The sequence below is a fragment of the Chelonoidis abingdonii genome, chromosome 2 (genome assembly GCF_003597395.2).
Source record: "Chelonoidis abingdonii isolate Lonesome George chromosome 2, CheloAbing_2.0, whole genome shotgun sequence".
NCBI lineage: Eukaryota > Metazoa > Chordata > Testudines > Testudinidae > Chelonoidis > Chelonoidis abingdonii.
This window is the reverse complement of record NC_133770.1, coordinates 218094358-218109582: the sequence shown is the minus strand read 5'-3', so window position 1 is coordinate 218109582 and position 15225 is coordinate 218094358. Positions and strand designations below refer to the sequence as shown.

Genomic DNA, 15225 nt, shown 5'->3' with positions numbered 1-15225 from the left:
GTCCTACCCCAAGCTGGGAGAACTAATAGCACTATTGTGACTAGGGCTTCTAGATGCTACAGTAATAAATGTATTGAACGTACTGTTTATCCTTCACCTATAAAGCATGATTAAAGGCTTCTGGAGGTGAAGAAATCTGGGGACAAAAACCTTATCTGGCAGTACTGCCCAAAGCCCAACTTGGACGTGAGCCCTACTGTGCCAGGCATTGTACAAACAAAATGGCAAAGCAGTCCTTGCCCCAGAGAGCTTGTCATCTAAATAGACAAGACACAGGATGAGAGAAGTATAATCTCCATTTTGGAGACTGGGAACAGAGGCACTACTTGTATGACCTCCAGCAGGTCACTTGGAGTCTAGCAAAACAAGGAAGCTAACTCAGATCAAGAGTCCTTGTCACAAGAACAGCCATGCTGGGTCAGACTAAAGGTCCATCTAGTCCAGTATCTTGCTTTCTGGCTGCAGCCAATGCCAGGTGGCGCAGAGGGAATGAACAGACTTGGTAAACCCCAAGTGATCCATCTCCTGCTGCCCGCTCCCAGCCTCTGGCAAACAGAGGCTAGGGACACCATCCCTGTCCATCTTGGCTAAAAGCCATTCATGGACCTATCCTCCATGAATTTATCTGGGGGAGGTAGGTGTGTGTGTGTGTGTGTGTGTGTGTGTGTGTGTGTGTGTGTGTTTTGGTGGGTGGTGGGTTGGTTGGTGGTGGTTTGTTAGTCTTGGCCTTCACAACATCCTCTGGTAAAGTTCCACAGACTCACTGTGTGTGAGGAAATGCTTCCTTTGGTTTGTTTTTAAACCTGCTGCCTTTCATTTGGGGACCCTTAGTTCTTGTGTCATAAGAAAGAATAAATAACACCTGTCCAGCAATTTAATAACCAAGCCGTTCTCCTTTGTGTATTATACCATTTTTTTGAAAATGGAGTAATTGTCTAAAAACACTAGGCATTTTCTAACAATGTCAAGGAGTCTTTGCTTTCTTCTGAGGTACCAGTTGGTTCTTACATGCAGGGTGGCTTTAGGCCAATTCCCTGGAATCGGGCCCCATGCCTTAGGCACCTTTTTAATTTAAAAAATTTTTTTACTCACCCGGTCCGCTCCAGGTCTTCGGCATTTCAGCAGTGGGGAAGGGGTATGCTCTGGGTCTTCGGCAGCATTTCGGCGGCAGGGGGGTCCTTTGGTGCCGTGGAAGGCCCGGAGTGGACCCCCCTGTTGCTGAAGTGTCGCCGAAGCCCCAGACCGCCACCGGGTATTCAAATTGGGCCCCATAGTTCATAAAGCCGGCCCTGTTTACATGTGCCAATGTTCAGCTGCTGCTGAAGTAGAGGTGTGCTCTTTAAAATGAGCGTGCTGAATTCTTGCAGTGGCTGCTTTACTTTCAGAACTGGCTGGAGGCAATAGAAGACCACTCTGCATACAGTACTCACTACTGTGCCCAAGAACAGCTGAGTGACGAGGAAGATGATGATACAGTATCTGTTGCAGAATTGCAAGAAACGCTGAAAGTATGTATGGAAATACATGGCTTTTACATCTGGCAAACTATAAATTGGTGCTTGCTATTCTTTATAGAATTCTAGAGCTATATTAGAGCAACTTTACCATTTCTAGTGTGGGTAATATTTACTTGGATGTACTCAGTGGACACAAACACTGATGGCATTTAGAATAAAGTTTGTAATGTCTCATTCATGCTCAATACTGTGTATATAAAATAGTGAACATATACTACTACTACTTGTCTTTAAGAATATACACAGAACTGAACCGTTACAAGGCAAACTGTTTTGAGCACTTTTGGCCAAAAGAGGGAGCTTGAAGTACTTGACTAAGTGTCCACTAAGTCTTAGTCTTCACTAAGGTAGTCCAGGCTTTATAGTAAGTATGTAACCCTCAGCAATATACTGTTCTGATACAGTATGGTTTTGATTTATATACTGCTTAGAAACAAGAGTTAATGTGAATTGACCGAATGCAAGGCATTTCATATAACTTCAGAGTTGCTTATGAGAGAGTCTTCAGTTTACTATGAAACCGAGTTCTTGCTGTGGTGCTGGCTCTACCACAGAGGTGGGCAAACTACGGCACGTGGGACCATCCTGCCTAGCTCCTGGCCTGGGAGGCTAGCCCCCGGCCCCTTCCCTGCTGTCCACCCCTCTCCCGCAGCCTCAGCTCGCTCACTTCAGTGCAGTGCTCTGATTGGCGGGGCTGTGAGCTCCTGGGCCAGTGCAGCTGCAGAGCCCAGTCTGACCCGGTGCTCTGTGCTGCTTGGTGGTGGCGGCATGGCCCGGCTCCAGCCAGGCAGCGCGGCTGTAGAACCGCCAGCCACCGGTGCTCCAGACAGCGCGGTAAGGGGGAAGGAAGTAGGGTGGGTTGGATAGAGGGCAAAGGAATTTGGGGGGTGGGCAGGGGTGTGGATAGGGGTCAGGGTGGCTGTGGGAGGAACAAGGAGTTGAATGGGGCAGGGGTCTGGGGGGGGAGGGCAGTCAGGAAGGATGGTGGGGGGGTTGGATGGGACAGCAGGGGGCAAGTTCAGAGGCAGGGGTTCCAGAGGTAGTCAGGGACGGGAGACATTGATGGTTAGATAGGCAAGGTCCCTGGGCGGGGGGGGGGGGGGGCATCAAAGAAACGAGAGGAGGGTTGGATGGGGTGGCAGGGATCTGGGGGCGGTCAGGGAGTGGGGAATCTGTGGATGGGACAGGGGCCCCAGATGGCTGTCAGGGAATGGGGGGTTGCATGGGGCAGGGGTCCTGTGGGGGAGAGGGTAGATAAGAGGTGGGGGCTGGGCCATGACCCACTCCCCTAACCGGCCCTCCATATAATTTACAAAACCCGATGCGGCCCTCAGGCCAAAATCTTTGCCCTCCCCTGCTCTACCATCAAACTTCTACCTTCAGAAAACTTGTCTAGTTTTCTAGTGTATTAAAGGAAAGTAGTGGGGTACAGAAAAGTTCAAGGTTACTAGACAGGAAACTCTCTCTCTGAAGGCTACACTAATGAAAAGCAAACTTTTATTTCATTTACATTCTATTCCTGCAATTTACTGCAGTAGTTTAAATACTGACTAGAGCTGATTGGGGTAGACTTTTCAATTTGGAAATGGTGGCTCATGCCTTGTTCTTCACTATGGGCTGCGCTCACCAGTCAAATTACATGTCCTTTGACGTACCACAGTGTTTGCTTTCTGTTGAGTTGCTGTGGTATATCATGGGAGATAGGCCCCTCAGCCAGACTGGCCCAGAGAGGAAGATGGGATGCATGACACCTCAACTATAGCTCCCAAGAGCAGGGTGGATTTGATTTAAATCATGACTTAAATCACTAGTCAGGAAGACTCTATTTAATCATGAATTTCTACATAAAAGTGCATTCTTGGTGGTGGTTATAACCTTAATGCATATTCTTCACAACTCAGAGATAGATGTGGATTTCATTTTAAAAATGATCTATTTTGAAAACTTTTCAGATTCATTTTACAGCTATATCAGAAAATGAATGATTGTTTGGTTATTTCATTTACCAAAGGTAATTGAAGCAGATATTTAAGAAGTCATTGGGAGGTGAACGATCTCCAATTCAACAGGTTAATATTTGGAGGATTTTCTTGCCATGCTGTATTAGGAGACTATCACCAGATAGACATTTAAATTGTTTTTAACTAAAACAACATTATGTATTCTGGATTTTTTTTCTTCAACAACAAACATAATATTTTAACAAAACAAGCATATGAATCTTTGACTTTAGTTAAACATTCAAGCTTTTTAAAATCAGGTTTGTTTTTGTTAAAATCATTAACTAAAATTACTTGTTTTTTTAAAAATATATATTTAAATCGACTGTCAGCCAGGTCAACATGAGAAACTTAAAATTCTGGCTTCTGCAGCTAAACCAGTCGTTTTCATCTTCATTTTCCTGTTTGTTCATAATCTGGAAAAGAAAAACAAGCTTTCCTACTTTTTCAGGTCCCAAATGATTTCTCAATTTGGAATGAATTAATCCAAAGGAAGAAAATATTCTTTCTACACTGGCAGAAGAAGCTACTGCTGTTAAAAGTGAGATTATCACTTCAACAGTCTCTGAATCAAAGTACTTAAGTGACTTCCACCAGTTCACTGGTGTGACTTTCTTAAAAACATCATCAGCAAACATTTCTTGAATGGTTCTTATTCCCAAATTGGATCTCTTTTATGGCCTGCTGCCATTATAGGTTTCCCTTCTAGTGAGAGAATGGCATGGTATTGATTTGAGATCTAAAGGCTACACTCAGATCTCAAGACTTCTGGAATATGCTGTTCAAACAGTTTCACTTTTGTTTCTACTGCCTGTCCCTGTCTCACATTTATCTCCAGACTTTTTCTCCTTGTTCAGATCTATTCTGTTCCCAACAATCTTCTATTCATTGAACTTTTTGAAACTTTGCACTTTTAGAGAGAAGTAAGGGATTGACTCTGTATACACAAATTTGCAGAGGGACAGTAGGGTTGAGGTCTGTTATTTCTCACCTCTATATATTTTATTTTAAAACACTTTTGCTGTTTAAAAAGCATGTTATCTGGAGACACAAATGCACAGTTTGAAAACTGCAAAACCTAAGCACCTGATATCTTCTAGACTGAGCACCGAGTCCCGTTGGGTAGACAGAAAGATTAACGTAAATAATCTATATAGAAGCCCCTGGAACCCCATAAGATTGGTTCCCTAATCCATGAACTATTGGAACTCATTTACAAAATTTTTCTTAAACATTACATGAATATATTAGAATTTATAATCCATATTCCATTATAGCTCAAAGATATCTTAATTAAAACTATCTTTAGATTGGATTTTTTTATAAAATGCTTTGAGGAAAACTTTTTTTAATTTAAATCATTGATTTTTATCCACCCTACCCCAGAGGCACTGTGGATGGAATTCCAAATCTTAGTTTATTTTTGACAAAGGTCTAAATTTTTCTGTGGAGAAGCAGACACTTCTCCCCTCTCCGCAAAAAAAAAAACTAGTCAAAAACCCAGTTTGCTGTTAAAACAGTCTTTTAATGGAAAAATTTTAACTATCCTTAATATCAATACACTCCTAATTATGTAGAAAAACTACATGAAATGCACATTCTTTTTGGTAAAAGACAACCTTATTTGTGTTCTGGTAGCGTCCACGAAGGAAGAAAATAGTCCCTCCTCTCAAGACCTTATAAAAGAATAATCTGAAGAGAAGCAACATGCAGAGGATGAAAGGGGATGGAGAGAACAACTATATACATATACATATATTAATTTTATAAAGTTGTGTGTGTGTGTATATATAATCATAGTTGAAACTCCTCATTCCTTGAAGACTTTTCAGCAAGGGTTCTGAAGAGTCTTTAAACAAGTCCCAGGGCTTTTTACCATGTAGTTTTCAGTCTCGGATTTGACATCTGAGTGGGAAGAAACCCCCTGAAACTAATCTCCTCACAGCTTGCTCCACCACAACTTCATTTGTCTAATGAGACAGGGTCACCATTGTTCCTTGGCTACCCCCGGCACTTTATTTCAAACCTCCACGCTGTCTCGCTGCTACCAATGAGAATGCTAGTCTAGAAAGTCTGTTGGAATTTTATCATTGTCTAAATCTTCTTTGAGCAGGGTAGCTAAAATGTCAGAGGCCACTGTACTGGAGGATTCCCACATAAAACAGCCAGCAGCAGGTGGTGCAGTGTCTTTTCCCACAGAGCTGGAAAGAAGATGATCAGCCCTAACCAGTTAATCATTAATGTCCTAGTCATGCTGCAAAATAATGAACAAGTTACATGAAGACAACACTGCCAGCCTAGCCATCTGTTAGAGATGACAGTTAGTTGACCAGATTACTAACCATTTTTATCTGTTTGAACACACCACATTTAGAGCCACTATGCCAGTAGAGTATATGTTCCCTAGTTAAAGTAACTTGAGTGAATTGGTAACGAACACCTTTTGTAAGTGCTCATGTGTACCCTCTGTTCCAGGCTACAAACAGATTCTTTACCTTAAGTTGATCCCTCTGTAATTTGAGTAAATATGGGTTTTGGGGTTTTGTTGGGTAGGTATTTTTTCTTAAAGAAGTAGAAGTGCTGGGTTAGAGTTCTAGAGTAGCCTTTCACTCCTAGACATGTAGGCGCAAACAGTGGCTTTCTTTTAAAGAGTATATTTGACTGATGTGCCTCTTCTCACCCCTGCTCTCCCTCCTCACCCTCCTGTCGCAAAGGGTAATACATGTAACTGTTGCCACATGAAATGTTGTCTAGAACTATGTGATGCTTTTTAGCTTTGAAGTGACTTATTACAACCTGAATGTCCTATATATATATTTAGTCTTATGACAGGTTCATGCCAAATAACTTGTATAATGCAACAGTACTAGAGCACTGTTCTTTTTACTGGAGAAACAGCATCATATGTCACTTACATGATTAATGAATAATTCTGCTCTAGTTAAACTAATCTTACTTCATTAGTGCTTAAATTTATGCTGTGAAATCTGAGAGTTCTTAGCTGTGTCACCTTGACAGACTTGTACTCCCAGAGACTGACGCATCTCTGGCAGTAGAAAGCTTTGTTTAGCTATAAATTTCATGAGTGGTCTTTACATTTTCCCCTACAAAGGGAGTTTACAGAGGCTGTTTCTTTCCTTTAACATGTTTAAATCAAAATCTGAAGTGATGCCAAGTGTCCTAGTTACTCTGCAAATACAGCAATGCATGCTGCAATCACTACTCAAAAGCCCAGTGTATTTGGGACTTCACTGGAATGGGGATGTTTTGTTAAAGTAGATGCTTCCAAACTACAATGGAGCCTAAGGACCTGATCCTGAGAAGCAATGTCTGCCCCTCCCTGTGCGTTTGAATATCCAAAAACGAAGTTCTGGGTTTAACTCTTCACTTGCCAGCATTTGTCCACTCTAATCCGCTAAAGCGCTGAAGGAAGCTGCCTGTGATAAGGGTATGTCTTCACTGCACACTAAGGCACGGCTTGGACTCTGATTTGAGCCCAAACCCCCTTTCCATTCCCACATAAATCAGTCTGACTCAGGTCACCAGGCACTCAGGATCCATGTTATAGGGCGTGGATCAGAGCCAGAGTACCACTACGATTCAGGTCCAAGCTCTGTCATTTTGCAGTGTGGATACAGGTCAAGGTCCAGACCCATATTGAAGGTCTATGTAGTGCAATATGGTCATGTTAGCACAGCTGTGAGAGCTGGGTCCAGCAACTGCAAACCCAGGTTTCTGTTGCAGAGTGGATGCTCAGTCACAGGCTTAGAAACAGAGTCCATGTTCGACAGGCCTGGGCTTAGGGTATGTCTACCCTGTACTCTAAGTGGCAAGACTAAATGGGGAGAAAAATAGCTTATGTAACTGTTGGTATCTGAACAAAACTTGATTTCAATAAACTTTTTAGAAGCAATTTATATACTGTAATTGAAGTGGTTTGGGATATAGCTATTTAAATGTGCAGTGATGCTTCTTGAGAGAGAGAAATACATATGAAGCTTTTTTTACACCCTCCGAGGACACTCCAGATTGAGCAACATGTTCAGGGCGTGGGGGGGCATGGAGGGTCCAGTGCCCCCCCACCAGTAGCCACCTTGGTGAGGAACAGAAGGGGAGGGGCCTGAACATCTCCAGCCATGCTGGGACGCTGCCTGGTGCAGCCCAGTGGCTACCTGGGAGAGGGCCTGGCTGTGGTGGTGGCAGGTTGCCCCCTACCTAGGCTCAGCTTCCAGGGACAGCAGCCAAGCAAGCCAGAGGCCTTGCCTTCTCCCTGGCATGCTCGGCCCCCATCCCCAGAAGCTGAGCTTGGGCAGGGAGTTGGGCTGCCACTACCGCCCCTCCCCAGTAGGGCTACCTCCCAGGCAGCTGATGCTGCTGCAAGGAGCAATGATTGGGAGCAGCTCTGTCCTGCTCCCCACCTAGGCCTAGCTGCCAGGGAGAGCAGCTGAATGTGCTGGGGGAGCCAGCGCAGTGGGAGAACAGAGCCCTTCCCCCCTTGCAAGTAATATGGGATTGGGGTGGAAGAGCATGGGGGGGGGGCCCTGGCTGGGGGCAGGGCAGAGATACATGGGGAGGTTGTCCTCTCATTTAGCTGGTGCCCCCGCAATATGGGGAGGCACCAGTCATCTGTTGATTTACAGTATAAAATCGATTTTTCTCATCAGAAAAATGAAATTTTTCAAATAGTTAGGTATCTCTAACTTAACTTTAGTATGTTTAATAGAATGTGTGAACTTTTTCCATTTAGAAGTATGTTTTAAATTGCTGTTTCTTTGTTTGCAGAAGGCACAAACATGTCAACAAAGGCTAGATAAAGAGATTTCCAACTTCCTCGCAATGATTAAATCGTGCAACACCACTAAAGGTAACACTGTTAGTAATTGCAGTTCTTTCTGCAGTTTCATGATGTGCTCTGTGTTGGATAAGCGACTTGGTAAAAAATCAGGAAGTTCACTCTTTTGTCAAATAAAACATCACTAAAATGGAAACAAGATGTCTGAGTATAGGACCACTGCTTTTCGATTAGAAATTGAGACTGAATACTTCAGTTTTCAAATAACTGTCAACTTATTACTTACAATAGCTAATGGTTCTGCTGATGCTTTACATCAGTTGAAGGGGTTAATACAACTTCGTAGAAGGTTAAACTATGGTGAAACTTGTCATAAATAGCATTTTCAGGATAATTGAGTGTATAGGTGAGCTCCTCCTGATTTGGAATCACTTGTTGAACCATATAAATAACACAAGAGCAGTAGCTTTTATTGTCCCCTTAAAGGTACAAAAAGCCCTCTTGCTACTCTCCCAACTGCCAAGAGATCAGCTACTGCTTCTAATTTCTCTCCTCCCTCAATTTGTAAGATGTATTTGCTCATTGTAGTGTGTGTGTGTGGTGTAAAAAAAAAAAAAAGCTGTTGTGCACTGAACGTGTGGAATAGGGATGCATTAAATGTAATAAAGAAACTAATGGGTCAGTGAGATGGCATATATTCCAGTGTCCTTGTATAAAGGTGCCAATAAGGGGACACAGTGGGTTGGAGAGAGCTTACAAATTTTTGAAATCACACACTGTTTCCATTGGACACTTCCATACAACAGCAGAGTTCCAGTTTATTGGCTATTATGTACAGGCATCAAACTTCTTAAGAGATACTGACTTGCGCTTGTTTGGGGCTAGTGCCTTGTATATACATATGCATAATATGAAATTGAAATCAATGGACTTTTAACTTCTGAAACTGGTAACTTGAGAATTCAGATTATATTATAATCTGAAAAGTGGGGGCTTTAAAAACATCTTTAATAAACAGATCTGACCTTTGTGTATATTTGTGTCCTTACTACTTTCACAGTGGTTAAAATTTACTAAGCTCAAATTAGACTGCTAGTTGCTAATCATAGAATTGTAGGACTGAAAGGGACCTCGCGAGGTCAGCTAGTCGAGGGGTTCTCAACCTTTCTCTTGCTGAGGCCCCCTTCAACGTGCTATAAAGAAACCAGGGCCCAGCAGGGGTGGGGTGGGGGAGAACTTGAGGCTCAAGGCTATGGGCCACCACTAGGTGTAGGCATAGTTTTACTTCTGTGGTGGAGGGGAGGAAGAAGAGCTGGGGAGGAGAGAAGAGCTGGTGGGGCTCGAACCAGCTCCACATAGTGGGGTCCAGGGAGGGAGCGCCACCCCACACCCTCTCACTCAGGAGGCCGCCCAGTCTGTCTGGGCTGTGGTGGGATGCAACCAAAAAAATTGAAGGGGGGTTCAAAAAGTTTGAAAACTGCTCAGGGTGTAGGCAGGAGGTAGTTAGGGACTATGTACAGGCAAAGGGGGCTCCCAGTGTGGCTCCCAGCTTTGGGGGGATGGGGAGGTTTGCTGGCTTCAGCCCTGTGCCGCTTGGGGGGGGGGCGGGGGACAACACTGGCTTTAGCCCTGCACCGCTCCTGGCTTGTCATCTACCAATTTCTGTTTGTAACTTGATTTATCTAGGACTGAAATGTTGACAGCACATTCAATCTAAGGCACAGTCCCAGTGGCTTACCACAGAAAGCATTGCACCAGTACATTGTGGCTTGCACCTCTTCTCAGATCACATACCATTGCCCTGAATTGGTGGTGTCTTGATCTGAAGGACTTCAGTGACTTGTGGTCTGACTGTGTCAGACAACCGTGCTCCTGTGGAGCAGTATAGCTCACCTTTCCCAAGGTGAAACTCTTGTGAACTGAAGATGGGACTTTTGCAAGATGGCCCTCTGTTGTGGACCTAACTACTGGAAAAGCCTAAAATGAGCCTAAGATTGGCCATAGTTGGACCATGTTCTAAAACTTTTTTTGCCAAACATTTAAAACAATATTGGAGGAAGACCTTGGGTGCATGTCATTCATATCAAGTAAGGAAAAAAAGCAACTGAATGTAGGAGAGGTGAAAAGTAGAATATTGCCTGTATTGTTCATTTTGGAAGGTGCCTATCCAACTTGGCCACAGTTAGAACTGTTAAGTCCACCCTGAGTGTTAATTAGGGGCTCCAGAGATGGAAGCCCTTGTATTACACAATATATATAGGTCTAATCAAGCCAAAAAATTTCTCGTCATGTATCAAAGTACAAACATTCATGTAATATCTAGGGTAGCGTCTAGCATGTTGAGTAAAAGTGCTCTTATGTGGCTTGTAAAAGACACTGAAGGGTGTCATACAACTGGCACCACTGAATTTTCAGACTCTTGTGTTTGCACCAGAACAGTCCTTACATTTTTAGTGAGACCGATTGTGGTGGTACTTATATTCTGTGTAGTTACTATCAAGGACATCTGACCTCTTCGAAATGCTGCAAACTCAGACACCTAGTTCAAACTTAACCTCTACTTTCTTTCCTGCTTTTGTTGCAGTAGTGCAATGAATATAATGCTTGTGGATGGTTTGTTTGACAGACACAGAAGCCAGGCTTGCCACAAACCACTATATAGCATGAACATGCTCTTCTTTCAACTTAGTACGTAAAGGGTCTATCACTTTTTGCCAGCAGATTCATGGATGGGTGTTTTAATTTACTATTGCCCAAATGCACAACATAGTTGGTGGTGGGGGTGGTTTTTAAATGAACCCTATTTTTTTAGAATGAAATAAACCTATTTCTTCTAATTTGGAATGAGTAATTCTTCTTCGAGTGCTTGCTCATATCCATTCCAAGTAGGTGTGCGCACGCTGAGTGCACGTTCATCGGAAGAATTTTCCCCTAGCAACACCCGGCGGGTCAGCCGGGCGCCCCCTGGCGTGGCGCTGCTACGGCACTGGATATATACCCCTGCCGACCCGTCCACTCCTCAGTTCCTTCTTACCGCCCGTGTTGGTCATTGGAACAGTGGAGTGTGGCTTAGCTGACCTCCACTTCCCTAGCTCTTCACCCGTTCTTCTACTTATTGTGTATATATATAGTTGTAGTTTTAGAGTTATAGTTGTTAATTCGTAATAGTTGTTAGTGTATATAATTAGAGGGCTGGGGTTTACTCCCCTTCACCTCTCCTGGGGCCCGGGCTCATGCCTGGCTCACCCGGTTTCAAACAGTGCTCGGCCTGCTGCCGGCCAATGCCAACGGGAGACCCCCATGATCGCTGCCTGAAGTGCCTGGGGGAATCCCATCTGACAGACAAGTGCCGTATTTGTAAGTCCTTCAAGCCACGGACAAAAAAGGAGCGGGACTCTCGCTTGAAGCAGCTCCTGATGGAGGCGGCCCTCACCCCTCCAGCTCCGGCACCGAGTGCCGCGCAGTCCGCACTGGGGAGAAGTGCTTCATCGGCACCGGAGACCGCCAGCACCGTCGGGACACCCCGGCACCAACCATCTCCGGCCCAGAAGCCGGCCCAGCATCACTTCCTCTCTCCGAGGGCCAAAAAGGCTAAGGCTCCTGCGGCTCCAACCTCGGCACCGCAGTCTGAGCATGCCAAACAGAGCCGTCCGGCACCAACAACTGCTGCGGCGCCGGTAATCTCCGCACCGTTGATTCCGGCCAGGCAAGAGCCGTTGAGTCCGGTGCATGACAGCTCCCCGGCACGTGCCTCGGTTGAGCTCGTCTTTCCCACCAGGCCGGAGACCTTGACGGCAAGGGAACTCATTGCTCTTACGGAGCCCACCCTGCCTCAACCCCCGACACCGCCGATGCAGGTCCTTCCTTCAGCGGGGAAGCCTGCCATGGTCAGGCCACCGTCCATCGAGGCAGCAGGCAGACACCATTCGCGGTCGAGATCCCGGCACGGCTCCCACTCTTATCGCTGGTCAATATCCAGGCGCCGCTCGCAGTCCTGGTACCGATCCCCCTCTCGGCACCGGTCGTACTCGTGGCACTGGTCCAGATCTTGATCTCTGGACCGGTATTCAGCACGGCAGTCTAGCTCCCGGCACCGTTCCCGGCGCAGTCGATCACACCGCCGCTCCTTTAGGTCCTGGTCGACCTCCTGGCACCGCGCTGGTCACAGGTCCCGGTCCACATCTTGGCACCGGTATGACTCCTGGTACCGCTCTCCGGCCAGGCATGATGTCCGGTACCCACCTCACGGAATATCTGCTCTGCCCTGGCCATCGAGACACCCATCCGGATCGTCCCGAGCAGCTAGTGCTGTTTATGGAGATTTGGACCCCCAGGCCCGTGCCCTCCCAGAGTCCCAGGGCTTGGAGCAAGCACCACAGTGGTCCTTCTGGACGCCTTGGGCATACCACCAAGCCCAAGGCGATCCTACGGTAACGTTGCGGTCCGCCATGTCGGTCCGTTGGGCACCAGAGGCCACTATTAGTCATCCTCCTCAGACTGATACAGACGCTTCAGCCATGACCTAGGACCCTCAGGGCCCCACAGACACCGACCCCCCTCTGGACCAGGAGTCACAACCCGAACCACTGGTTCCGGGCCTCTCGTCGTCCTCCTCGCCAGATGAGGCGGTAGCGGGTACATCAACCTCGGGCCCGCCCCCCATTGACCTACGAGCCCACCAGGACCTTCTCCGCCGCGTTGCATTGAGCATCAACCTTCAGGTGGAGGAAATCCCAGAGGTGGAGGACCCAGTCGTGGACATACTACCTTCAGATGCCCCGACTTGTGTAGCCCTGCCATTTATCTGCTCCATCCAGGCCAAAGCGGACTCGATTTGGCAATCCCCAGCGTCTATCCCTCCTACAGCCAGAGGCGTGGAGAGGAAATATATGGTGCCATCTAAAAGGTACAAATATCTTTATACCCATCCTCCTCCATGCTCTCTGGTCGTGCAGTCTGTGAACGAGAGGAAGCGCCGTGGCCAGCAAGCCCCGGCCCCAAAATCGCGGGAGGCTAAATGCATGGACCTACTTGGACGCAAAGTATACTCCATGAAACTGTAGGCCCCCTGCGTAGCTAACCAGCAGGCCCTTCTCAGCAGGTACAACTTTAATACCTGGCAGTCCATGGACAAGTTCACCGAGCTGGTCCTGCTGGACTCCCGTCCAGAGTTCCAGAGCCTCCTCGAGGAAGGACTTCCCTGCAGGCCTCTCTTGATGCTGCAGATTCGGCGGCCAGGACCGTGGCCTCGGGAGTTGCAATGCGGAGAATATCATCGTTGCAGGTTTCCGGCCTACCCCCTGAACTGCAACACACGATTGAGGACCTTCCGTTCGAAGGCCAAGGCCTTTTCTCCGAGAAAACGGACCCTAGACTCCAGAGTCTCAAGGATAACCGTGTCATCATGCGTTTCCTTGGGATGCACACTCTGCAGACCCAATGCAGGTCCTTCCAAGCCCAACCTCAACGTCCCTACCCCGCCCCCCCCAGTCTCGACAGGACTTTACTAGGAGGCGTGGTCGTGTGAATCACAGGCCGGGGGGGGGCAGAATAATGGTTCCGCCAAGCCACCGGCGGGACTAAAGCAGAACTTTTGAAGGTGTGACCGAGAGCGGAGCACCAGTCCTTTCCCGGAATCCTATCCAGTTCTCCAACCGTCTTTCCTCCTTCCTCCCGGCGTGGACCCGACTAATCTCAGATCGTTGGGTCCTATGCACAGTGGAGTTTGGTTACCATCTCCAGTTTATTTCGCCCCGTCCCTCTTCAGGGACCCCTCTCACGAGCATCTCCTCTGGCGGGAGATCCATACGCTTCTCGAAATCAGACCCATAGAGGAGGTACCGCAAGAGTTCAGGGGCAGGGGGTTTTATTCCCGTTACTTAATCCCCAAGTCGAAAGGAGGTCTTCGACCCATCCTAGACCTCTGCGGGCTCAATGTCTTCCTAAAGAAGTTGAAGTTCCGCATGGTATCCTTGGGGACTATTATCCCATCCCTGGATCCGGGGGACTGGTTCGCTGCTCTCGACATGAAGGACGCATACTTTCATATCTCTATTTACCCCCTGCACAGACGGTACCTACGTTTTATGGTGCGAAATCATCACTTCCAATTCACGGTCCTTCCCTTCGGCCTTTCCACTGCCCCACGTGTCTTCACGAAGTGTATGGCAGTGGTGGCCACCTTCCTCCGTCATTGGCACATATGCGTCTTCCCTTACCTCGACAACTGGCTTATTCGCGGGACCTCCAAGACCCAGGTCGCTGCCCACGTAGCCGTCATGGAACTGTTCGAGCGATTGGGCCTGATGGTCAATATGGCCAAGTCCACTCTCGTGCCCACTCAAAGAATAGAATTCATTGGGGCTGTACTGGACTCCACGCTCGCAGCAGCCTATCTCCCGCTGAGCCGGTTTTAGGCAATAGTCACCGCCATAGAGAGCCTGCAGACCTTCCCGACAACCTCGGCCCAGGCCTGCCTCAGCCTCCTCGGCCATATGGCTGTCTGCACTTTCGTCACCAAGCACGCCAAACTTCGCCTTCGCCCCCTTCAAAGCTGGCCTCCGTTTACTGCCCGCGCAGGGACACCATAGACATTGTCGTCATGGTTCCCCAGAGCGTCTTACGCTCCCTCCGTTGGTGGCTAACCCCCTCCCTGGTGTGTGCAGGCATGCCGTTCCACCCCAGACAACCGTCTACGTCCCTAACGACGGACGCATCATCTGTGGGCTGGGGGGCTCACATGGACGGTCATCGCACGCAAGGCCTCTGGTCCACCCAAGAGTTGTCATTACACATAAACATCCGGGAGCTACGGGCAGTCCGCCTCACCTGTCAGACCTTTCTTCACCACCTGCAGGGCCGTTGTGTTCTAGTGCTCACGGACAACACCACCGTGATGCACTACATAAACAGGCAG

At 47.3% G+C, this 15225-nt stretch overlaps 1 protein-coding gene across 3 annotated transcripts in view; it reads left to right on the top strand.

Annotated features, from left to right (window-relative positions):
- The window catches only part of OSBPL1A (oxysterol binding protein like 1A), a 160999-nt gene that overhangs the window by 42665 nt on the left and 103109 nt on the right, over positions 1 to 15225 (top strand). The window contains exons 13-15 of one of the 3 annotated variants that reach the window (XM_075062973.1): positions 1386 to 1508; positions 3969 to 4058; positions 8300 to 8381. In XM_075062973.1, coding sequence (XP_074919074.1) covers positions 1386 to 1508; positions 3969 to 4058; positions 8300 to 8381 — 295 coding nt within the window. Of the gene's footprint in view, positions 1 to 1367; positions 1509 to 3968; positions 4059 to 8299; positions 8382 to 15225 lie in introns of all 3 variants that reach the window. The other 2 variants (XM_032799011.2, XM_032799010.2) reach the window with 2 other exon arrangements.